At 47.7% G+C, this 23,603-nt stretch overlaps 1 protein-coding gene across 9 annotated transcripts in view; it reads left to right on the forward strand.

Moving 5' to 3' along the window:
• The window catches only part of FRMD4A (FERM domain containing 4A), a 598,644-nt gene that overhangs the window by 488,615 nt on the left and 86,426 nt on the right, over window positions 1-23,603 (forward strand). For all 9 annotated transcript variants that reach the window (XM_027595361.2, XM_027595362.2, XM_027595364.2 and 6 more), the window contains 4 exons: window positions 9,716-9,799; window positions 15,067-15,132; window positions 15,423-15,480; window positions 18,149-18,235. In XM_027595361.2, coding sequence (XP_027451162.1) covers window positions 9,716-9,799; window positions 15,067-15,132; window positions 15,423-15,480; window positions 18,149-18,235 — 295 coding nt within the window. The remainder of the gene's footprint in view (window positions 1-9,715; window positions 9,800-15,066; window positions 15,133-15,422; window positions 15,481-18,148; window positions 18,236-23,603) is intronic.

The following is a 23,603-nucleotide window of genomic DNA, read 5'->3' on the forward strand; positions in this document are numbered from 1 at the left end:
CAAGAATCAGACGCTTACCTGACTGAGCCACTTGGGTGCCCCTGCAGAGGGCTTTTGAATTAGGCATGGTCCAGGGCTTAAGTCTAGGATATTCTAGACTCTAGAGGCTTTAAAGAACCTTTTTTAACTAATAGTCACACACGAAAGACAAAGTAACACTTTCATAACCAGAGGGTCCTGAATCTAACTTCCTAGAAGGCTGTTTTGCACCTGGGGGTGCTATTATTCTATATATTTATGTGTCGGTGAATATATACGAATTACATTTAAGGGGAATGAATATTAAACATTTACAAATTATAGGAGCAGTTTCCTTGAAATATAAGAAGAAAGGGGTTATTTTTACAAAAAGGAGAAGTCAAAAGTGCTGACATACTTTAATAGAAGGAGAACTGTGTACGGACAGCCCAGAATCAAAATCCTCACAGGCTGTCTGTTTCTTCTTTTGGACTCATTTTGCCCAGCAGACCCCTGAAGCCTTATTCTTACATAACTCCCTTTTCTTTCCAGTGAGTGGAAATGCTCACCGTCCTGTCTTCCTGGGCTTGGCCCTGAAATGTTGGGTTGAGCATTGCTGAAAGAAAATGACTGGGGTCTAGATAGACACGAAGCATTGTCCCTGGTAGGAAGAAATCTGTGTCATACATGTTCATATTCTAACATAATGTGGACAGATTTGTGAGATAGCATTAAAGGTTTAGGAAGTGGTCTTATCTAAAAATAATATTTTCTCACTTGTATTATTTTCCTTAGCACAGCATGATAATCGTACTTCTCTTCCTGGTGTCTGTTTGTGTACAAAAATGAGTGTCCGTCAACAATCCGGAAATCAAGAGTTGGCATTTCTGTTTAAAAACCATTGAATAGCCTAAGAATTGCTAAGCATGGCGGCTCTGTAGGCAGATGTTAGGTTGAGAAGGATGAACGCTGTTTAAAAACAGAAAGTTCTCATTTGATAATCGCTCCTGGACATTGGTCAGCTAACACACACTCCCCGTGATTTATACATACTTTATGCATCACAAATGCTGCAGTGGTTTGAGCGCTGAACACTGACATTTCCTATTTAAAAAATTAAAGAAAAAACCTTGAGTTATTATAGGAAAATAATAATCTCTTCCTTAAAAAGGTCAGTGCCGGAACACCTCATTGAATCAACTGAACAGGACGTCCAGATTGTATAGTTACATTCTAATGTAATTTAACAGAAGACTTCTTGCTACATTGTATGTAAAAACTTGATTTTTTTTTTTCTCTAAGGGGACCTTTACTGAAAAGCCTTGTGGCCAGTCTCTTATCTTGATTTGGGAAATCACCTCACATTTTACTTTCTGTCAGCCCTTTTGATACTTCCAAAAGGGCGCCCTGAGAAAAGGAAAGAAAAATCATCTTAAACATTTTGTCAAATCAGTCCGTTGATTAAAAAATAGCTTATGCTGAACAGCACAACTAAATGCCCAAATCACACTACCTTTGATATAAAGAACCATGCAAACATTAACAGGGACTAGTGAAAAAACATCTGTTATATAGAATTTTTGTTAAGATTTATTGAAACCAGATCAGTAAAAGCTCTGTTACACTGGGCCGTCTGTTGGGACCTGGAAATATCTTTGTTATAGAGGACCAGATGTACTGATGCTAATCATTAAAACAGGATTCTACCAGTATAAGATTTATCAGGACCAGTAAGCAAACAGCACCTGGAAAAGACTGATATTAACATTTAACGTAAAGGTCTGTGGGCCACATTTTGCTTACCTGTTCTCCCGAGCCTGTCATGTGCCTAAGGGGCAGGAGAAGGGAAACCTACATCTGCAGGCTCTCTCTGTTCCAAAATAAACACAGCAACCACAGGAAAAGAAGTGAAACAGTGATCAAGTACTTGGGGTCAGTTTATATGACATCTGTACAAAGTGAAACGCAGGTCCAACTATTAGCTCAGCAAGAGTTCAGGAGTAGGGTAAGAAATTTCACCGTGTCCCGTTCAGCAACCTACAGGCTTCTAATTCCATTTCTTAAAATAATAATAATAATATATTAATAATAGAAATAATAATGTTTTCTAAAACAGAGCATTGCATTACTCAGTCAGTACTAAGGAGTGAGCAGTCCTCCATCACGGGGGAAATTGATTTTTCCCTCCCTTTCAGGAGAGGAGTTGGAGTATTTATATGTGCTGGAAAATTCCCTTTAACTTTCACAGGCTGCATGTTCTCAGGTCTCTGGAGGTACAATTAGAAGCAAAAAAAAAAAAAAAAAGTAATGACCTTTTAATATTTTATCTTCTGTAAACTGCGGGACCATGTGTTCACTAGTCTGGAAAGACAAAATGAAATTTCTGTGACAAAAAAAGTATACCCTCTTGATTTTTTTGTCCTTTGTTTGAAATCTTTTCTGCCTTTTCAACGAGCATTTCTGAATTAATGTAAATGAAGCTTGGCTCTCTGATGTCTGAAAACTCCAGGTTTGTGGGCCTTTTTGTCAGACCAGAACGAGACCTTTTAGGCAGTCGTAAGTTAAAGGCAGAATTTTAGAAGATCCACAGGAAAAGAAGACAAAGAGCTAGTTTTCTTCGGAAAGACCTTTTTAGTAACATAAACATTAGTAAGTGTAGATTGCTATCTTTACAAAGATGACAATGTTATTTTCTAGCCGGGTGTTGAAAGTTGATTAATCTAAGGCACCAGTCTGTAAATCACAGTTCCGAGTCCACTGATATCATTACTTTGCATTTACATAAATGGTTTTACAACTACTAAAGCAAGCTTGGCTTTAAATCATTATTAGGGCATTTGATCATTTGGCATATGTTTTCCAGCAATTTTTTAATTGGCCTCTTGAAAGAAACAGACTGGTAGTAATCATATAGTGAGCAAACTAGAGTTGCTGAGACTCTTAGATAATTAGTAAGAAATACTCAGACAGTGGTGTTTGGAATAGTCAACATTTGGAATATAACTGATATAACCTCATAGTATCTTTAATACCCCAAATTTGCAAATGTCCCTATTGGAAACTTACTAGAAAATTCATCTGTTAAGCTTGAAACACATCTGTCAGCCCAAAGAAGAGTTTCTGTGGGAAGAATTTAAGTTTATGCAATTCTCCTATATTATTTCACAGAAAGGGAGAGAGACGGAGAGAGAGAGAAAGGGGTGTATGATGTTTTTCCCATGATTTAAGCGAGAAACAGCCGGAATCTTTCACGCCGGCAAGGCCTTTTGAAAGGAAGAGAATCTGTGAAAATTTGAAACAAAATGTTCAAGTGGAAAAGTTATAAATTGTTACAGAAATCTTTGTTTTATGCACAAAAGTCCATTTTACTGAGATTCTCAAGTGTGTAATTCACATTTTCTGAGCATAGAAAAGTATTCAGAGAGGGTATTTTGCAGGATGTTAGTCTTCAAATCCTATGGGAATGGTTTAGATCTAAAGTAAGGAGGAGGGGGCGCCTGGGTGGCTCAGCCGTTAAGCGTCTGCCTTCGGCTCAGGTCATGATCCCAGGGTCCTGGGATCGAGTCCCACATCGGGCTCCCTGCTCGGCGGGAAGCCTGCTTCTCCCTCTCCCACTCCCGCTGCTTGTGTTCCCTCTCTCGCTGTGTCTCTCTCTGTCAGATAAGTAAATAAAATCTTTAAAAAAATAAATACATAAAGGAGGAGGTTTTGTATTATGATAACTGTCTCTTTTGTGAAGCCTTTATGTGATGTCAGTATCTTTTTTCCGAGTTTTGTATAGCACAGTGGCTCATGGCTTTAACACGACGTCAGTTTTTCAAAATTAAGATTCCCACTCTAAAGGGTGATGTAGCAAATTCATCAGTTGCTTCTTCTTGTGCTATTTGAGTAAGATTATTGTCTTCAATTGTAGACTTACAAAAAATTTTTAAAAACTGGTTTTGAATGTTACAAGTTTACAACTATGTTAGGAACTCACAAAATGTTTTGCATCACCCTAGGAAGCCAAACTCACTAGTGAAGAAAAAAAAAAATCTTCACTTAGATATATTAGTACTTAGCATCAGAAATAAAGGTACATAATTCATAAATGTTTGTAATTTTGCCCCTCCGTACAGTGTGGCCTGTTTATCCATGATCCATGCCCATGGATCTAGAATCTGGAATCTAGAATCTAGAATCCCATGCTAGAGAAGTCTCGAGGCGGGGGGGGGGGGGGGGGGGGGGGGGGGCGGTGCGGGCGGCTTCCGTTTGTCCGCAGATGGTCACACAATTGCCAGGAGAACCTTTACAGACAACATCCCAGCTACCAGCTTTTCGAGCCCTCCCTACGCACCTAAAAAAAGTAGGTGATAGGGAGGAGATCGGCAAGTGTCTTATTTTCTTTGTTATAACGTGGACTTGAACTTGGTTCACAAAGAAGAAGGAGAAAGAAACAGTTCCCTGCATTTTTTTTAAGATTTTATTTATTTATTTATTTGAGAGAGAGGGAGAGCATGAGTAGAGGGAGAGGCAGACTCCCCGCTGAGCATGGAGCCTGATGTGAGGCTCGATCCCAGGACCATGTGATCATGACCTGAGCCAAAGGCAGATGCTTTTTTTTGGTTTGTTTAATTTTATTTTATTATGTTATGTTAATCACCATATATTACATCATTAGTTTTTGATGTAGTGTTCCATGATTCATTGTTTGCATATAACACCCAGTGCTCCATTCAATATGTGCCCTCCTCAATACCCATCACCAGGCTAACCCATCCCCCCACCCCCCTCCCCTCTAGAATGGTCAGTCTGTTTCTCGGAGTCCACAGTCTCTCATGGTTCGTCTCCCCCTCCAATTCCCCACCCCTTCATTTTTCCCTTCCTACTAGCTTCTCTTTTTTTTTTTTTTTAACATATAATGTATCATTTGTTTCAGGGGTACAGGTCTGTGATTCAACAGTCTTACACAATTCACAGCGCTCCCCATAGCACATACCCTCCCCAATGTCTATCACCCGGCCACCCCATCCCTCCCAACCCCCCACCACTCCAGCAACCCTCAGTTTGTTTCCTGAGATTAAGAATTCCTCATATCAGTGAGATCATATGATACATGTCTTTCTCTGATTAACTTAAAAAACAAATAATCCAATCAAGAAATGGGCGGAAGACGTGAACAGACGTTTTTCCAAAGAAGACATCCAAATGGCCAACAGACACGTGAAAAAGTGCTCACCATCGCTCGGCATCAGGGAAATCCAAAGGCAGATGCTTAACAGACTGAGCCACCCAGACGCCCCTCCTGCATGGCTTTTAAAGATCAGCAAAGAAGGGGCGCCTGGGTGGCTCAGTCGTTGGGCGTCTGCCTTCAGCTTGGGTCATGATCCCGAGGTCCTGGGTTGGAGCCCGTGTCGGGCTCCCTGCTCGCAGGAAGCCTGCTTCTCCCTCTCCCACTCTCCCTGCTTGTGTTCCTGCTCTCGCCATCTGCTCTCTCTCTCTCTCTGTCAAATAAATAAATAAAATCTTTAAAAAAAGAAGCAGCAAAGAAGAAAAAATACACAGCTTCCCTTATTAATCTATCTCAGAGGTTTCTAGATTCATTGTACCATCGAATAAAGTTGTAGAGACGCACAGTGCATGTTTGAAACTTCAGTCCCCGTGATTCCAAATTCAGAAATTTGCAGGTTTTAGACAGTGATTCGGGGTATTCCTGCACACCATGTCAGGGTCTGAGGGGCCTCCGGGAGCCCCGTCTCTGACTATGCCTGTGCCAGAACATGGATATGTGCACCAAGTGGAACAGAGAAAGGTCAAACATTGCCTTGTGTGAAAAGTTTAGGTTTGCCACCAATTGGGTTAAGAAATGTCCGTTTCTTAGAGCTTTTCAGACTTGGGAATTGTGGGTCATAAGGACTCCTTTACTTATGAAGTCCCTCCCCCTGGGGAACTTGAGCTTCATGATGGGAGGCATGGAGACATTAGTGTGACACGAGCATCGTGTTGCCTTTTCTGAATTTCAGGGCAATGCTCCCTAGTTAGTGCTCTTTAGTGTTTTAGTACCATGTGCATCAAAACTCCTGGATGCAGGAAGAATTCTGCCGCACTAAGCACGTTCTCTTTGCCCCAGATTTGTCCCGCAAATTATGGACATCTCATTTCACCCAAGGAGAATCTCCTGAAAAAGTATTTCCTCGTTTTTTTAAAGGAAAACAAACCCAGGTGGATTTTGCTAATTTGCTCTCAAATTTGATTTTTGCTTCCTTGACTTTATGGTGTCGTAGTTAAATTTGTTGTTGCTGTTATTCAGGCAAATTCCCCGTTTGATGTATTCCTAGAAATCTTAGAAAGTTTTTTAGTAGATCACTCAAACTTCCTATGTTTGATGAGCAGTGTAAGTGGTAGAAGAGAGACCCATCATCTCAAAAGGCCCCCTAAACCAAAGACTGGCACAGCATCGGGAGTCCCCTTTTTTGCTGGCAACATTAATAACTACCTAAAAGTTTTTAATAGAATCTGGTTAACAGAGCACCTGGGTGGCTCAGTCATTTAAGCGTCTGCCTTCAGCTTGGGTCATGATGCCAGGGTCCCGGGATCGAGTCCCGCATTGGGCTCCCTGCTCAGCGAGAAGTCTGCTTGTCCCTCTTTCTGCCCCTCCCCCTGCTCGTGCGCTCGCTCTCTCTAGCTCTCTCTCTCTCTTTCAAATAAATAAATCTTTTAAGAAAAAGAATCTGGGCACCTGGGTGGCTCAGTTGGTTAAGCGACTGCCTTCGGCTCAGGTCATGATCCTGGAGTCCCGGGAGGGAGTCCCGGGAGCGAGTCCCGCATCGGTCTCCCTGCTCAGCAGGGAGTCTGCTTCTCCCTCTGACCCTCCCCCCTCTCATGTGCTCTCTCTCTCTCTCTCTCTCTCTCTCTCTCATTCTCACTCTGAAATAAATAAAATCTTTAAAAAAAAAAAGAAAAAGAATCTGGTTAATGTTTAAAATAAGAAAAACTTTGGTTTTATTCTCAGTTTAGCAAATGACTCTCCAAGAGACCATTTTTCTTTTTCTAAAAATGAAACATGAACTGTTTTCAGGTGTCTTCTAAGTTGGCATTTATCGGGTGCACTGAACTCTGGGGGAGATGTCCAAGTCAGTGGAAGATCCTGAGAGAGGAAGCTGGGAACTTCTAGCATATTCATTAGGTTTTAGCTTCTCACACCTCTGGAGATGGGGTGACCAGGTCTCCCGAAGGGGCAGTTGTGTGATACATGGCCACAGAGCGGGGCCAGATCATTCCACAGGGCTGACTACCTCTAAGTTAGTGCAGATGTTTACGGACAGCAGAAAGGCAAATAGAACATTTCTACATAGTTGTCCTTTGGGAAGGATTAAGAGCCATGGATCCCTTCCAGAATGTAATGGATTTGGACGGGCTTCACGCCTTAGTGATTTCTTGTTATATTTGTCTGTGTAACCTTGCCCTGGGGGAGAGCTGGAGAAGCCCCTGCAGTCTCCAGCGAGGAAGTCAAGCCTGTGATTGTCATCGGGGAAACCTGTTTGCCAACAAACTAGTGTTTGGTGGGTAAGACAATCCCTTCCTCCTTGAGCTCCTTCCTTCCCCAAATATACTCTAAATGGGATGAGTGTGAGTAAACCCAAACTCCAGCTTCAGCTTCACTGCTTCTCCCACAGCTTTGGGAGTAAAAGTTCATCCCCAAAGAGTGCTTTTCGATATTTACAGAGACTCAAATCCCTGTTCTCGGTGTGCTTATACTTAAACAGGGGAGAGGTAAGCTCCAGAAATTCATCATTTGGGCTCTCCAGTGTTTGGTGAACTGAATATTTCACACTATGCCTTCATAGCGTGGGAGTAAAAATTTCAAACCCTGCTTGGGAATTGAATTGTCCTGAAACGGGGAGCTTCGCTGTTTGAAAACCTCCAGGGACTAACCATTACCTACTGGATGCATTTGAACTCCCTGAGCCTGGTATTGAAGGTCCTCACAATTCTGTGCCTAATCTGCCTAGCGGTTGGCCTTATTTCCCCTCACCACCACCCCCACACACACTCCAGTCTGTCTTCCTGTCTCAGCGTACCTGCTGCCACGCTCCACTGTGTCCCCCCAAGGAGAAGAGGATGTTCCTAGGAATACAGACCCTGCCCCAAAGCTTGCTCTTCCCCAGGAGCCCAGGGGGCTCTCTTTCCTCTGAGCTGTTGAATTCGTTGAGTCAACATGATCAAACGCTACCCTCACTTACATTCAGTTACCTTTCTTTTCGCATGTCATGCCTGCCCACTAACTTGGGAGCACCTCTTGGGTGAGGACTGTGGCTTATCATTTTTGCATCCCCTGCACTACCTTCCCTACAGCAGGGGCTCCCCAAATACCTTCCTCTTCTTCGTGATTAATTGATAAATCCTTGCCTTACCTCTTAGGTGACAACAGTTGAAATACTTGGATTTATTGATTCAAACAGTAGCAAGTTGAGCCTTCCCGTTGGTTGGTTCAAAGCCAAGGACTCATAAACATCGCCCGCACCGTTTCTCACTCCACTTGGGAAACGCCCTTTCTGCGAGCGGCTGTGTCCCCAGCCAACATCCATGTGTTTGTCACCACATCGATGAACTGAAAGTATTGGCGTGGTTTTGCCCAGTGGCACGGGGTATCCAAAGGGGAGCTGCTGATCCATTGCCGAGGACGGCATTCCCCTCTGGGTGGGATCTCATGGAGGGCGCGTCCTCCGGTGAGCAGCATGGGTGTTGGGGTGTTTGCTGTGCAGATGCCGCAGGGGTTCCCCGTCTGTGACTGTGCTTTTCCTTCCTCCATATCTACTTACCGAACTCCTAACTCATTGCTCTTCTGATGTTATTGCCCAGCGTCCCAGTGACCAAAATCTGCCTTGCTTTGTGTGAGCAGCACAAAAGTTAGAACTGAGGACCAAGGCAGGCTCCGTGGGGTGAGCCCCTGCCAGCCCCGCAGGGGCCATGAGACGCTTGCTGGACCTCTCAATACCAAAACCACCCCAGGGCCGAGGCCAGGGATTGCCTTTGGAGGTAGAGTGGGTACAAACGGCAAATGCACTGGCCCAGTGGGGCTGCAGGGCTGTTGAGTGTGCGGACTGGAGTGAAGGCTCTGAGGAGCACTGGGTAAAACCCAGAAGAGTTTTAAGTGTCCTTCAAACCTGAGAACATGTGAGTCTGTGGGGAAAAGGATTTCTGGTGCCAGGACCTCCTATGAGTATCAGATAATCCACTTCCCACTCTCAGAGTCATTTCCAGGCCTTGTCAAAAGCAAAAGTTATTTATTTGTCATATTTTGGACAACAGTTTCCAGCATGTGGTCGATCCAAGCCAAGAAAACCAGCATTGGGTGTCAGCAAGGGAAACAGCTCTCAAGGGGAAGCAGTCCCTTCTCGGAGGCCCTTGAGCCCCTGCCAGATCCCTGGGAGCCTCTCTGGTGACCCTTCTTCTCTCAGATTCGTTTGCCACTCGGGGGGCACTGGGTCTGTGCCCCGCTCCATGTAGCGGCCTCCTGTGAACAGTCTGCTCTGCCCTGTTCTGCACCCCAGGGGAGAGGGCCACTGGGCCCTGCACCCTGTGTGTTCTCTTCCCTCTTTATTAAATTAAAACGGAGCGCCCCTTCCTCCCCCTGCACTTTTCATTCAGAGGGAACAGATGTGGGGTCTCTCAGCCAAGGCTCCTGGGTCGGGTCAGATCCCGGAGTGCGCAGTGGCTTTCTTGGACGGAGGGTGAGCCATTCCTTGGCATTCTCTGTCCTCTCCCTCTCTTCCAGCAATGAGGTGGTGAGGAGTGACTTGAAGAAGTTGCCTGCGCTTCCCACTCAAGCCCTGAAGGAGCACCCTTCCCTGGCCTACTGGTAAGCTGCGCCCCCTCCACACACCCCTCAGGAGCAAGCCTGCCCCGGGGCGCCGGGGGCTCGGGATGGCCGAGGGTCAGGCTGGACCCCAGCCCGACCGACTCCCATCTTGTCTGAGCGGCTTGGGCCTTGGTCAGACCATTTCCCGCATGTATTTAGATGCCATGGTTTGCGTGAGACCTCCCTTTTCTATTTTCTTTAACAAGAGGAAAAAAGAAACCTTCTAAAATTTCACTTTAGATGCTTTGCAAACTCCTTGGAGACCCTTTCATGTGCGGCTCGAGTTTCGTACTGGAATCCTTGTCATTTGATGACAGGATGTGTGAGGTTTTGAGATGTGGAAGGACTACGGGGTTGTTGTTTTTTTTCTTCGCAGAAGAGAGAGATTGATTCTTTGATTTTCCTACAATGTTTCATATCTCCTGATTTGGCTGCCATGTAACATTCCGCCCTAGTTCATCTGTCAGGCCCTGAATTACTGATTCTGAACAAAACGGGCATGTGAAAGTGTCCCGGATTACGGTTCTGGTCACAGTGGAGCGGGGCCTGCGTTCCTGGGTGATGTGCGCAAACTGTGCTGTGTGCATGGGCCCTGGTTGCTGCCCGCACCCCGACAGGCAGCATGCCGTGTCCCTCATGTCCCTTCTGACTTGCTGTGAGCGTTGACTGCTTTTATAAACAACAATAATAAAATAATAAGAATAAATAAATAATAAAACAACAACAATAATAATAAAAATCGCAGAACAGATCAATCCTGATCAGTTGTTATCATGTGGCTCTCCTAAGCACTTCTTTACTCTGCTTTATGAAACGTATGGATTGCTAACATGTCATCGCCTCTGGACACGTTTGCGGTCAGCACACTCGTGGCTCAGCCATGCAGGTGGCTCTGAGAGACCCCTTTGGCTGGGGGAGGGCATGCTTCGAGGGCATTAGCCGGATGAAACTCCAGTGCAGAAGTCAGTTCGCCTCAAGAGACCACGTGATGGGGCAGTGGGAGCAGAAATGAGAAGCCGAGTCCTGGGGCAGAGAGCTCCCTCCAGGCTGCTGGCCCGCCCCAGTCTCATCTCTCTGAGCTGTTTTTTGCCATTCGTCCTTTGCTAACATAGGTGTCAATATGCTGTGGTTTTATAGAATTATAGTCTGCCCCCCCACAACACAGTGTGTTTAGCCTGCCACTGTGCCTTCTTCCGGCTTGGCTCTCTGCACGTGGGAACACCAACAGATGACACTCCTGTTCCCTTGTTCCTGGAGCCCTGTTGCCCTCTCCCGGTCCCCTACGCTCCCTGGGCCTCATCTTCTGTGTCTCCCCCCCACCCCGCCCCCCAGCTGATCACGTTTAGGGAACCAATAGCGAAGGAGCTAGAGACACAAGACTATAACTCTGAAGACCAATAGTTCCTCCACCAAGGGGATGTATTCGCCAGCTGGGGGCTGTGACGTTGCTGGGTTGTCTGGGGTTAAAGTTGCTTCTAGCCTAAACCAGCCCTCAACCATCTCCTCATTCAGTTGTTCCCAGACATTTTTTACACCCCGTGCTTACCAACTCATTCTCTCTCTCTTTCTCCCTCCCTCCTTCCCTCTCGCTCCCTCTCCATCTCTCTGTGGATTTCTCTTTAATCATCTCCACATTCGGCTCCACGCTCACACGTTATTACTAATACAGAAATGCCTTCCTTCATGTTCCTGTCTTCTCTTGTGTCAACATGAACATCTTCGTCTTCACCCACATCCATACCTAACTTGCCAGAGCTTCCCTCCATCTCTGTGACCTGGCCGGGGCTTTCCCTGGGCCTCAGGTAGACCCAGGGGCACCCTCACAGAGAGGATGCAGAACTGAGGGGGGGCCATTTTTGAAGCGGGTGCCCCCAGGCTCCACAGCCCGGCTGTATACAGACAAGCCAGCAGCATAGACCATCCCGTTCATTCATTGCTAAAAAAAATCTTATTTCACTGTGGTTGGCTAGTTGTAGTTGGCCTTCATATTCCAGCCTACTTATCTGGACTTTTAAAAAAGCAGAGATTTCAGGAAGGGATGAGTGATGTTCGTGCTTCGTAGAGCTGGCAGCCAAGCATGTTCAAAGGCGTCCCCTGGCCTCAGCATCATGCATCTCTATGAGTAACCATGACCCCTTGTTGGTGAAGGAGACCTTCACTTGCCCTGACATCACAATCTCTACCCAGCTGCCTGCAGCTCTGATCATCCCCGAATGGAGGACTCAGATTTGCAGTTCTTCCAGGCCCTCCTGCTCTTGCTGGCCTTCTTGGATGTGGCAGACAACCGTCAGGCCAGAATAAGCCATAGGGAGCCCATCCACACTAGCCAGGAAAGGCATTACAGCCTAGAGAGCGAAGCCATGGGTTTTAGAATCCCAGCCACGTTTCTGAACAGTGGGGTAATGACAGCTCAGGGAAGCTTGAGTTACTTCTCCGCTGCCTAAGTTTCCCAGCTGTAAAACAGAATTAGCCATACCAACCCAATCCAGACTGTAATTAAGAGCGGAAGTAAGAAGTCATATGATGCAATTAGCGAATAGTGAAAGGTACATAATAATGTTGAGTAATCGTGCCGTAATCCTTTCTGCTAATTTTCCCCAAGCATGTAACAAGCTTGGACTTCTACTCCACGGGATTTCCCTATTGGGAGGCATCTGAGGCAGAGGTTAGAATTATGTGCCCTGCATATTGAATGGAGCACCGGGTGTTATATGCAAACAATGAATCATGGAACACTACATCAAAAACTAATGATGTAATACATGGTGATTAACATAACATAATAAAATTAAAAAAAAAAAAAAGAATTATGTGCCCAGCGCCACAGAACAGAGCTGTATGAGGGCCCTGACCTGGATTACTCTCCAGGGCCAAGTTTGCAAATGCCGAACGCCCCCCTCCCACACACCACCCATACCGGCTATGCAGGGGCACCAGCCTTTACTCCAAAAATCACTGCCCACTGCAGGCAGTGGCTCCCCCAAGACAGGAAACCATATCGCCATCCCCATGTTTCCTCCTAATCCCCCATGCATTTCCTGGGCCCCTTGCCTGTGGAGAGATGATCTCACTGAAAGACTATGGCTATGGCGAGGCATAGTCAGCCTTAATCACCTGTCTTTTTCCTTCATGCAGCACAGTGTCCTCCAATTAGTGTTTTGGGATTCTCTTTACTCCGGCTGGTGCATTTTTTTATAGTTGTTCCACTGAGTCCCTACCACAGCTCTGGGGTCGCTGGGAAACTGCAAAGCTCAGCGCCCTTGAGCCATCTGTAAATTCCAGAGGAAGTAGGGGCGGGACTGGGGGCAGAATGGGTTCTCAGTCAGCCTGGCCTGTGTATGCACAGGATGGGCCCATGGTGTTTCGATTGGGCCCAAAGAAGTGGGAAGAGCTGAGGAAGGAGAAGCTAGATATTGTGGCCTCACCGATGGAGGAGCTCCAGGGAGCAGTGGGGGTGGCGGAGCCTGCAGCTGTCGGGCACTGAGAAGACATTTAGTCGGGAAGCAGCTAAACAGCTGCCTGCTGGTGTTTCTGACTTTCCCTGGTGTTGGTCTGAGCCTCGACCGTGTAGCTGGGAAGCTGCAGCACTACGCTGATTTCGATCTCCCTGGCCCAGCCCGGGGATCTTCCCTCCCAGAGCTCTGAAGGGAATCGGCTCAGATCTACACTGAGTTGCTTGAGCCTAGATCCAAGAGTTGACCTCATAAAATGCTAGATCCTATGGTAGGACACATGCCAACGCAGCCGTTGACTCAGTGCGTGGGAGGAGAGCAAGCTAGGAGAGCAACCCCCGAATGTCTTGACATGACCCCGAAGGTCTGGTGAGGTGGGGTTCTCCCCAGGCAGGACGCTGCTGGAGAATTCTCTCGGGAGGGGGCTTTCTCACACTCCGAGTAGAGAGTCCAGGGTTGCCAGGGAGCCAAGGAGAAACAGAGCTGCACCTGCCCCTTTGCGAACAGAGGGGGTCCAGACCCCATCCAAATGACTCTCCAATGAGAAAAGGACTCCTTGTAGCTAGCCAGTTCCTGTTCTGGGTGTTTGTAAGGACACTTGCTTGTGAAGAGTCAGATGATCGTACACACACCAGATTTCAGAATACTAAAATGAAGAGTCAGCCATTAAAGATTAAGATAATAATTGGCAAATCAATAAATGACCCCTGAGTAGTAGTTAGTGAACACATAGGACACATTACCCCCCAGAAATGGCCTTTTTTTTTTTTTTTCCTTAAAAAAAATGGCGAGAAAAGGCTTTAGATCAACTCTGGGATACTAAATAATAGGTAATGAAGGCCAACCAGGGATCTGGAGGGTTCATCCCTAGGGCTGCGTCCTGCCACACCACCAGGAGCCTACTAGCCTGACGTGAGGGAGGCAGAAGGCAGAAGGTAGAAAAATGGGGCTCCTGGTGGTGTGGCCGGTCACAGAGGCCCAGTGTTTTGGACTTGACTTCTCAGCAGGTGGGATGTGCTTCCCCTTTGACTCCCCAGGTGGGTTCTGTGCTTCCAAAGCCAGCAGCCATCGCTTCCTGGGCACCAAAGTCACTTCTCAGAGAGTCCCTTTATGCCCTCTGCCCTGTCAAAGAGCCATTTGGCTGGCCAGTGTCTCCCAAGGCACGAGCTGGTCTCTTGTTGTTTTAGAAGTAAGATTTTAGGAGATCAAGGAGTTCCCAGCTCACTTTTCATAGCTGGTTTGTTTCCCAGTGCTTCTCTGGGCCTTTTATTGTCTTGTGGTTTGTGTTAGCCAGACCCAGATTCCAGAACTTTCCCATCCTCCTTGGAAGCCCTCAACCCTGATCACTAATTCATAATAGGGAAGCCGTGGACGTTCTGTTGAGGTCAACATCTGCCGGCCCACCCCCCCCCCCCCCCGCCCCGCCACCGTGAGGCCCTGTGCACACAGGATTCGGGAGATGAGGAGGGCAAGGAAGACATGTGGGCACTCAGAACATCCTCCCTGATCCCCAGTCTCCCTCCCGTGCCCCGTTCTACATCCCTCTCAGTGACATGCATGCTCACTGCTGCTTCCTCACCTCACATGGTAGCATTTCTTACAGGGAGCTGACCCCAAGGAAATCTGTAGCCCGAGCCACCTCACTTAGACTGAGTTCAGAAATGCCATGCAGGACAAATCACTTCTCCAGGAGCTGTTGGCTCCGTGGAGCTTCTCTGGAGATTGCTCAGGCTCGGAAGAAGTATCTCCATTAGGTGGGTGCTGGCTGGTGACCTAGGGACCATATATAACAGAATCTTTGTCTTGTAATTCTAGCGAGGATCGAGTAATTGAACACTACAAGAAACTGAACGGCCAGACCAGAGGTCAAGCAATTGTAAAGTAAGTGGCCCGTCCCGGTGCCTGTGAGGTTGTGTTTGTGTGTGTTCACACAGCATGTGTCACGGCTGTTTGGTTCTGCTCGCAAAGACCAATCTCCGGGGGGCAATGAATGGTTCAGGGTCATTTTCAAGTAAATCATCACTCCGAGAGCTTTGTCATGCGTGCACGCGCGCGCACACACACACACACACACACACACACACACACGTATATGATTCCATTTCTGCCGAATAACCACCCTCGTGTGTGTGTGTGTGTGTGTCTGTCTGTCTGTCTGTCTGTCTTCCCAGCTACATGAGCATCGTGGAGTCTCTCCCGACCTACGGGGTTCACTATTATGCAGTGAAGGTAAGTGACAAGCCTGCCCTTAAAAAAAAACACAAGCAACTCCTCACTTTTTTCCTTTTTAATCTGACTGAAGATGTGGTGGGGGGCTGGAGGTGGGCGTGGCGGAGGACTGGGTCCGGAGGATTGTGTGTGGGGGGAGCAGGGGCACTGGAACTTTCCCCTGTGTAGGAAGACTTGATGCAGTTTCTCTTCAAAACTCACGTTCCCTCCTATGAAGTGGGTATAATAAATCACGACTTCCTTTTAGACTCAGAAGAATCCTGGGAGGTCGGGACTGCAGAGCTTCTGGGTGTGGAAGTCCAGTGGAACATGGACCCTATTCCAAACTCACTTTAATTTTATCCACAATGCCCCTGCCTGGGATTCCTTATCGTTGGATAGAATAACTATATTCGAAATAATAGATAACGATGTCCTGGTGCGCCCTTATCTATGATGAGAAAGGATAATTTTCCTCCCTCCACTTACCCCAACATGAAAAGTACAAGTCCTTGCCCAAAGTCCAGCCACAAAGAGCAGAAAATACTTCTGAATGCAAGATGGTTCCCCCCAATCCACACTGAGTCTCTTGCTCGTTGGCCAGTTTTTTTCCCCCTGTTTCCATCCAGCTGTATTTTTAATTCCTTTGGGCCAGAACGTGCTCCGTGTTTCATGTATCTTTGTGTTACTCGTGGCAGCCTGCACAACACTTTGCGTAGCCTTGGTAGGGTAGATGTTCGGCTATAGACAGAGTGGAAATCTTGGAGCAGAGACTTCATCCGGTCTTTTACTTGTGTAAATGTGTGTCCCATCTCTTTGTCAGCCCCGGTGCCTGACAAAAGGTAGCTTCTGATGTATGTGCTCTCTGCCTTACAATAAAACTTGAGAAACAGGCTCTTTTACAATCTGTGAGAGCAGAGCAGACCTTGTGATGTGCAGAGCACCAGAAGTGCATGCATGTTTGGCCCTCGGAATCTCCGGGCTTAAGCAACTGCGCTTATTCGGAGAAAGAGCAAGCCCACACCAACCGTCTCCAGCCTTGCCAGTTGGTGGCCCCATGATGTCACAGATGCCGTGTTCTATGGCGTGGTGACCACTGTACCTGGTCACCCTGGAGCTGCGGTGGCCTTGAACCCCCCCCCCCCCGCCCCTTGTGCTGCTTTCTGGAACTGTTGCAAGACACACAGGCACTTCCCAGAGACAAACATTTTATACCTTAAAAAAAAAATGTGTAGGAAATCACGTACCCTGAAACTTTTCTACAAATTCCAAATGTATTTCCTTGCCCTTTTTTACCTTTGCGCCTACCTTAAGATAACTCATGGGTATTTGAAAAGCATGAAGCCCATTTTGAGTTGCTAAGACATTTACAACGGGGTGAACTAGATTATTCATGGTGTGGCAATTAGGACAAATGTAGGGGGAAGGCTGCTTCCTATGCCCATTCGGCTCCTAGCATTTGGGTGCTGTAATTAACAGCTCAGAGTCATCCCTACCTGAATGTAGGATCACCGTTTACGATCTGGTGGCAAGAGGTCTCTGTTAAAGGAGTAAAGAGAGGGACTTGGTGTTTCTAATTCAGGTCTTGGAAGATCTAGTCTTCGATTTTGCTACTTTTGTCTGACAGCATGAGTCACTCAGTCCAGCGGATCCCTTAAGATGAGCAGGACCACCTGGTGGCCCCTGCCATTGGCCTGCTGGAGAGATGGGGTGGATCCTGAATGGAGCGGGACCAACCCTTTGCTTTGACTTCTTTGTCTTTAAAATTGGAGGATCTTAAATGCATATTACTGAGTGAAGGAAGCCAAGGTGAAAAGGCTACATACTGTGTGATTCCAACGATATGACATTCTGGGATATGACATTCTGGACGAGGCAAAACTGGTTGCCAGAACCTGGGAGGGGGAGAGGGGGCGAGTTGGGAGAACACAGGATTTTTAGGACAGTGAAGCTACTCCAAATGATATTATAATGGTGGATACACATCATTATACATTTGTCCAAACTCATAGAGGATTCCACACCAAGAATGAACCCTAATGTAAACTCTGGACTTTGGGTGACCATGATGTATCAATGTAGGTTCATCAAGTTATAAGAAGTGTTCCCCTCTGGTGGGGATGTTGATAGTGGGGGAGACTCTGCAGGTATGGGGGCAGGGGTGTATGGGACATCTCTGTACTTTCCTCTCCATTCTGCTATGAACCTCAGACTTCTCTAAAAAAAAAAAAAAGAATAAAGAAAGTCTCTAAAAAATTAGAGGAGTCAACTTCTCCACGGTCCCTTCTAGCTCTGATAGTCAATGACAGTTTCTCGGCTCAGAAGGTCATTTTATTAGAATGCTCTCAGATTTTCTGTTGTGGTGAAACCTGGAGTCTTAGAAGGAGGACCAAGAACAAGGCATTGGTCACTTACTCATAAAGGGGGGCGGGGAGGATCACGGTGTGCTGCTGGTTAGGAACAGAGCTGGGTCCCCACCCCAGGGCATGTTGCACGGCACCTGTTCATGTAACTAAGCATCACCTGATGATGTGGCGCATCTGTTAAGGTGAAAAGGAGAGAGGTGGGCTCCACCCGTATCAAGGGATTTGTATTTTCCTCTGTTATCGCATGAGCCAGGAGGCCTTCCCTTGGTTCCTGTGTGTGTTCTCCGGCCCTGTATTTACCCGCCCTCCTTTCGGTGCCCTAGGACAAGCAGGGGATACCGTGGTGGCTGGGACTGAGCTACAAAGGAATCTTCCAGTATGACTACCACGATAAAGTGAAGCCGCGGAAGGTAAGCATTCTCTCCTCTGTGGGCGGACGGCTCACAGAGAAAAGGGAGTAAAAATATTACACCGTGCAGCCTCAGGGCCTCCGGGCTCACCAAGCCCCTGCTAATTTGAGTGTATACAAATTACTCCACAGTCCTCCAGTCTGAGTTCCCGGGTAAATATTTTTTCTCCTGGTCACTAGGGAAACCTGAGCTGTTACAATTATTTAAGGTAAGGAGACGGGCCCAGCTCTCCCAAAGCAGATGGGCAAAAGGGCTTTGAGGGACTGTCCTCTAACTTCGTTTCCTGGCCGGGGAGAGTGGAGGCTCCCTGCACTTGAGAAACGGAGGGAACATCTCTTTTCAGTCCTGAGGCCAATCTGAGCTTTCCCAAAGCTTGTCAGTGCGCTTTGTTGGTTTTTTGTTTTGTTTTGTTTTGTTTTGTTTTGTTTTTGGGGTGGGGGTTTGGTGGCTGGGAGCTAAAAGAAGAAATTGTAGGTCAAAACAGGGTGAAAAATAAAGAAGTGTCAGAGGCGTTCCTGCAAGTATGCAGGAATTTTGATATTCCTATAAATATTTTATGGCATATTTTATGGCATAAATATTTTATGGCATATTAGAAGTGATCAGAAATCTGGAAAAAATAAGGTCATTTGCCAAAAAACAAAAAAGGGAAGCAGAGTGGGGTCTGCAAGGCCATCATAAACACAAAACAGAATGTTTGAAGGGGACATGGTGCTTGACTTTTCTCTGTTTTCATTTACACACATTTTTCAGACCAGAACAAATTGAAAAGTTATAATGGAAAAATATCTCTGGGCTAGCGCTGTCATTCAGATCCTCTGGCAGAGAATAATGGAGAAGACGGTATGCAGTTCAAGCCCCGAAATACATATGAAAAGTCTATCAAAAGCACACTTGCTGTGGGAGAGAGAAAGCAATATTGGTCCATTATGTCATTCTGGATTGCTTTCCAAGCTTCTTTATCCACAAACGGGATGGAAATCCATGCTACATATCTGAGCTTATCGTAGGCTGTCTGCTTAGCATCTGCCTTAGCCAGCTTCTTTATTAAAATGATAGGGGGAAAAAATGGCCCTTGGCTGGGGAGGATTTTTACTCTGTTGATCAGTAAGTCAGTTAAGTTCAAAGAAAAGATCCGGAGCAAGTGAGGGGGGTGCTCTCCCTTGGGAAGAGTGCAGTAGGGACCTGGCTGTCCAGGGGCACGTTGTTCGATGGCTAAATCCCAGAGCTCTCCAGTTGCCACTCTATGCTGCCAGACGTGCATTGGGCCCTGTGTGATTTGTTCCTTCTGTGTTTTTCTCAGTCGCAGGGTCTGTGCTTCTTCCACACTGTCTCTTTTCTTCCGGTTTCCCCTCTGCCTCTTTCCCACATGGCCTTTGTATGTTTCTGTGCTTTTTTTTTTTTTTTTTCTTGCATGGTCTCTTCCCTCCTTCTTTGGACATCCACTCTCCTCTCTTTGCAACTTGCCTGGCCTTTTTTCCTGCTTGCAAGAGCTGAGAACCCTCCTAGATCCTCTCAGGAAACCCTGGTTCCAATCCCTCCAGCTCCCAATCACCCACACTTGGTGGAAGACCAAGGCCGATGCGCATAGCTGCCAGTGAGCAGAGTTTGTTCAAATGCAGCAGAATTCTGCTCTCCCTCTGGGGGTGGAAAAGACATGCTAACATGTATTCTTTGGCATTTGGTTTCATTTACTAATAAGTGTAAGCTGGCTTCATTTCTCTAATTGAGGTACTAATGAAGATTACAGAATTAATGAGCACCCAATAGACAGGAAACTCAGGGCGGGCACATTGCAGGGACTCCATCAATTGTCGCTGTTCTGTAGGACTCTGTGACAGGCTTCAGGATCTGGAAAAGTACGAAGCCAAAGGTGTGGATAATCAGCCATTGACTGAGAGGATTTACTGTCATTTGTTGAGTTTATCCAGGTCAGCAAAATAAAAATGTTAAAAGGTCAGGGTATTTATTCAGGCCATTGGCTGTACTCAAACCGAGTTGTTATGTAAAATAACTGATGTTTCTGTGGCCTCTGAGGAAGTAGTTACGAGGTGGGGATGGGGCAGAGGGAGAGGGAGAAGGGGGTGGAGCAGAGGGAGAGGAAGAAGCAGACTCCCCGCTGAGCAGGGAACCTGACCCCAGGACTCAGATCATGACCCAAGCCAAAGGCAAAGGCCCAAACAACTGAGCCACCCAGGCGCCCCAGTAGTTGAGATTCTTGAGTCTGTTACTAATCGAGGAGCAACCAAACCAGCAAAGTCGCTGTTCATTTGCTCATTCAGAAAAACGTTTATTGCATACTTGTTATGTGCCAAGCCGAGCGGAAGGTGTAGAGGTACAGAAGATACAACCCAAGGCCCAGCCAGGCCCTCAGGCAGTGAAGCGTATGATAATTGCTTTGGTGTCCCCAAGTGCTCCAGGAGAGCTCTGCGTGAGGGTCGGTGTGGAATTAAAGGAGAGTCACTGGGTTTAAGGAGGAAAGAAAAGTGTTCACAGGCGGTAGAGTGGGAGCAGGAAGCATGGGGCAGGCGGGCGTGTAGGCGTGCATGGAAGCCCCTGAAGGGGAGCAGCGGGCCAGTGGAGAAGCACACAGCCCCACTGGGCTGGAAGCAAGGGGCAGAGGAGGCCAGCCAGAGAGGAGACTGACGAGGCCCCAGAGGGTAGCTGGGGGAGCCCTGAAGGGTCTGTGAAGGGGGTTTCATCTTCGAGGCAGTGAGAGCCACCAAATATTTGACGCAGAGGAGGGGCCATATTGGAGTCTCACTGTCCTAGAAGCATTGCTCTGGCAGCGAGTGGAGGATGAGCTGGAGAAATACACAGCAGAACTTGCAAACTGGGACGTAATTACAGTGGCATAGGCCAGAAGTGGCAGGGGCGCAGGGTGTCAGTAATAGGGTGATGTTTAGAAGGTAGGCGAGATTGATCGGTTGTATGGGGCCAGAAGGTGGCAGTCAGAAGATGCTTCCCAGCCAGAGTACGGGATATAAGGGCAGTTTAGGACATGCAGAGTTTGAGGCGTGATGGGACATCTGGGTTTGCTGTGACAGGTAAGCAGTTGGGGTATTCAGTGGGAGCTCCAGAGTGTGCAGAATTTGCAAAGCATAACTGAACCAGAGACTGAACGGGCAGTGGAGAGGAGATGGAGAGGGAGTGACACTTGGCACACCAGAGAAATTTCCAGTAGCTGTGAGCAGACTTGGGCTGGGTTCCCCACCATGACATTCACTGTGTGACAGAGGCGGGACCAGGTGGCGCAGCCCTGAACCCGATGACATTTGGGGAGCCCTCTTTAAGACATTAATGGACAGATTGCACAGGAAATAAGAATAGTCCTTTGCAAGGGCTGGAAGACGAAGAGATGCCTGAGTTTCATTAGCCCGAGGAGTGTCCTTGTCTGCAAAGACGCAGGGTGGGACCTGCAGGAAAACCAGACCTAAACTGGAGCCAGGGTTGAGGCACAGCGGCAGGAATGTGGCAGGGAGCCTCTTCCTTCTCACCCCCAACATCAACACCACCGTCGTCGGGAAGAGTCTGTCTGTTACGTGGAAGGCACCCGTGAGTCTCTGGGGACGCAGGCTGCACTCCTGGCACCTGAGCTGCGCGCCCACGGATCTGTGTGGGCACGCTACTGCGGGCTGATGCGGAGTCACACAGAAAGTGCCCGAAGTCAGTCTGCACTGCTCCAGGCCGGCCTTCTGCAGGTGCCACAGCCGCCCGGCTCCACTCTCCCCTGTCTCTGGCCCAGCCAGTTCCCCAGTGCTGCCGGAGTTCGAACTGGAAGCCATCTGTGCTTCCCTTGCAAACTCGCGGAAGGTCAGCCCGGCTCTGCAGGTATGTCTGGCAGCGCCTCTGCGCACGGGGAGAGCCGCAGGGCCCCAGAACCCAGGGTGCGAGGCAGCCGGCTCCTGGGAGGGCGGCCTTCCAGCAACACCACGACCCCTACTCAGGGCCCAGGCTGACGGAGCTCCACCACGGTAGGCCCCCAGCGCGGCTCAGGAGACTGGGAGTGGCGCCCAGTTCTGTGCCTGGAGGCCCTTCTGTAGCAACAGCTGCACCTCCAGCCCCGGCAGAGGCCCTGCCTGACACTCTGACCCAGTTACTGCAGCTCAGTCACACACAGCGCCATCCTGAGAGCCAACATTCAAGTAGAGGCAGCGACAGGCTGAGCCTGCTGCCTTTCCTTCCGACGGCCTGGAGGCATCCTCTGGTATGCATCAGCAAACCATCCACACAGCCAGAGGAACTCAGAAGCCGCCCGTGAGAACCCACTCAAGTGTTTCCATATGATCCACTGAAAAAGGGGGGGTGGGTAGCTGATCGCTGTCTGTCCAGAAATGGGTGGGACCCTGGCTCTTTCCAGTGTCTCTAGTTGGGTGCACTTTGCCATTGTGGTCACAGAGTCTCCCCTAAATTGCTTAATCATCACTCTGAGCCCCTGATGGCTTTGGGTGACATGGAGTAAAACATAGAGTCCCTCACGGGTGGAGTAGAGAGAACATGGAAGTCCTTTCCTAATCACACGCTCCTACCTGCTACCTGAACCTTCTACACAAATGGGCTCCGGCTTGCAGAAGCACAGCCCCAAATACAAGCCGTTGCTGTTCATCAGGAGAAAACCAGCTTCTTTGTCCTCAGGGCACACATGTCAGGAGCAGCTAGACACGGGACACCTGAAAAGGGTGTTTTGGCTTTTGTGTATGTTCAGAAGCTCAAGGCCAACTTCAGAAGTATTTTTTTTTTAATTTTTTAAGATGTTATTTATTTTGAGAGAGAGAGAAAGCACGCACATGAGTGGGTGGGGGGAGGTGGTGCAGAGGGAGAGAGCAGACTCTCCTGCTGAGCATGGACCCCCACCCCCACCCCCGATATGACACACGGGGCTTGATCCTAGGACCCCGAGGTCATGGCCTAAGCCAAAGCCAAGAGTCAGAGGCTCAACCACCTGCGCCACCCAGGTTGCTCCCAGAAGTATTTTAGAACTGCATGTGCAGAAGAATAGCCCACCAAAAATTAAAGAATCCACAAATAGAACAAAATCAAAATAGAAATCTACAATACATTCACATATCCCAGAACACGAGCCCTTGCTTGCATTTATGAATTCTTTTGAAAACCTCGGGGAGTACCCCAAACAGTATCCAAAGTTAAGGGATCCAAATTTGTGACATGCTCTTAAATATCCCGCCACAACCTCTCAGCAAATCCTTCTGCTTCTCCCCTTTCCCCAGTGATGTGTTCGCTCCCACCCTGTGCCCGCCTCCCACTCCTGAACTCCAAGATGTTCATACTAAAATACTGTGTGACGCTTGGAAACATCCCCCAGGTTGCCTCAGCTCGCCTCTCTTTCCACATTATGGTTTGACAGTTT

This window comes from Zalophus californianus, chromosome 9, assembly GCF_009762305.2.
Source record: "Zalophus californianus isolate mZalCal1 chromosome 9, mZalCal1.pri.v2, whole genome shotgun sequence".
Lineage (NCBI taxonomy): Eukaryota > Metazoa > Chordata > Mammalia > Carnivora > Otariidae > Zalophus > Zalophus californianus.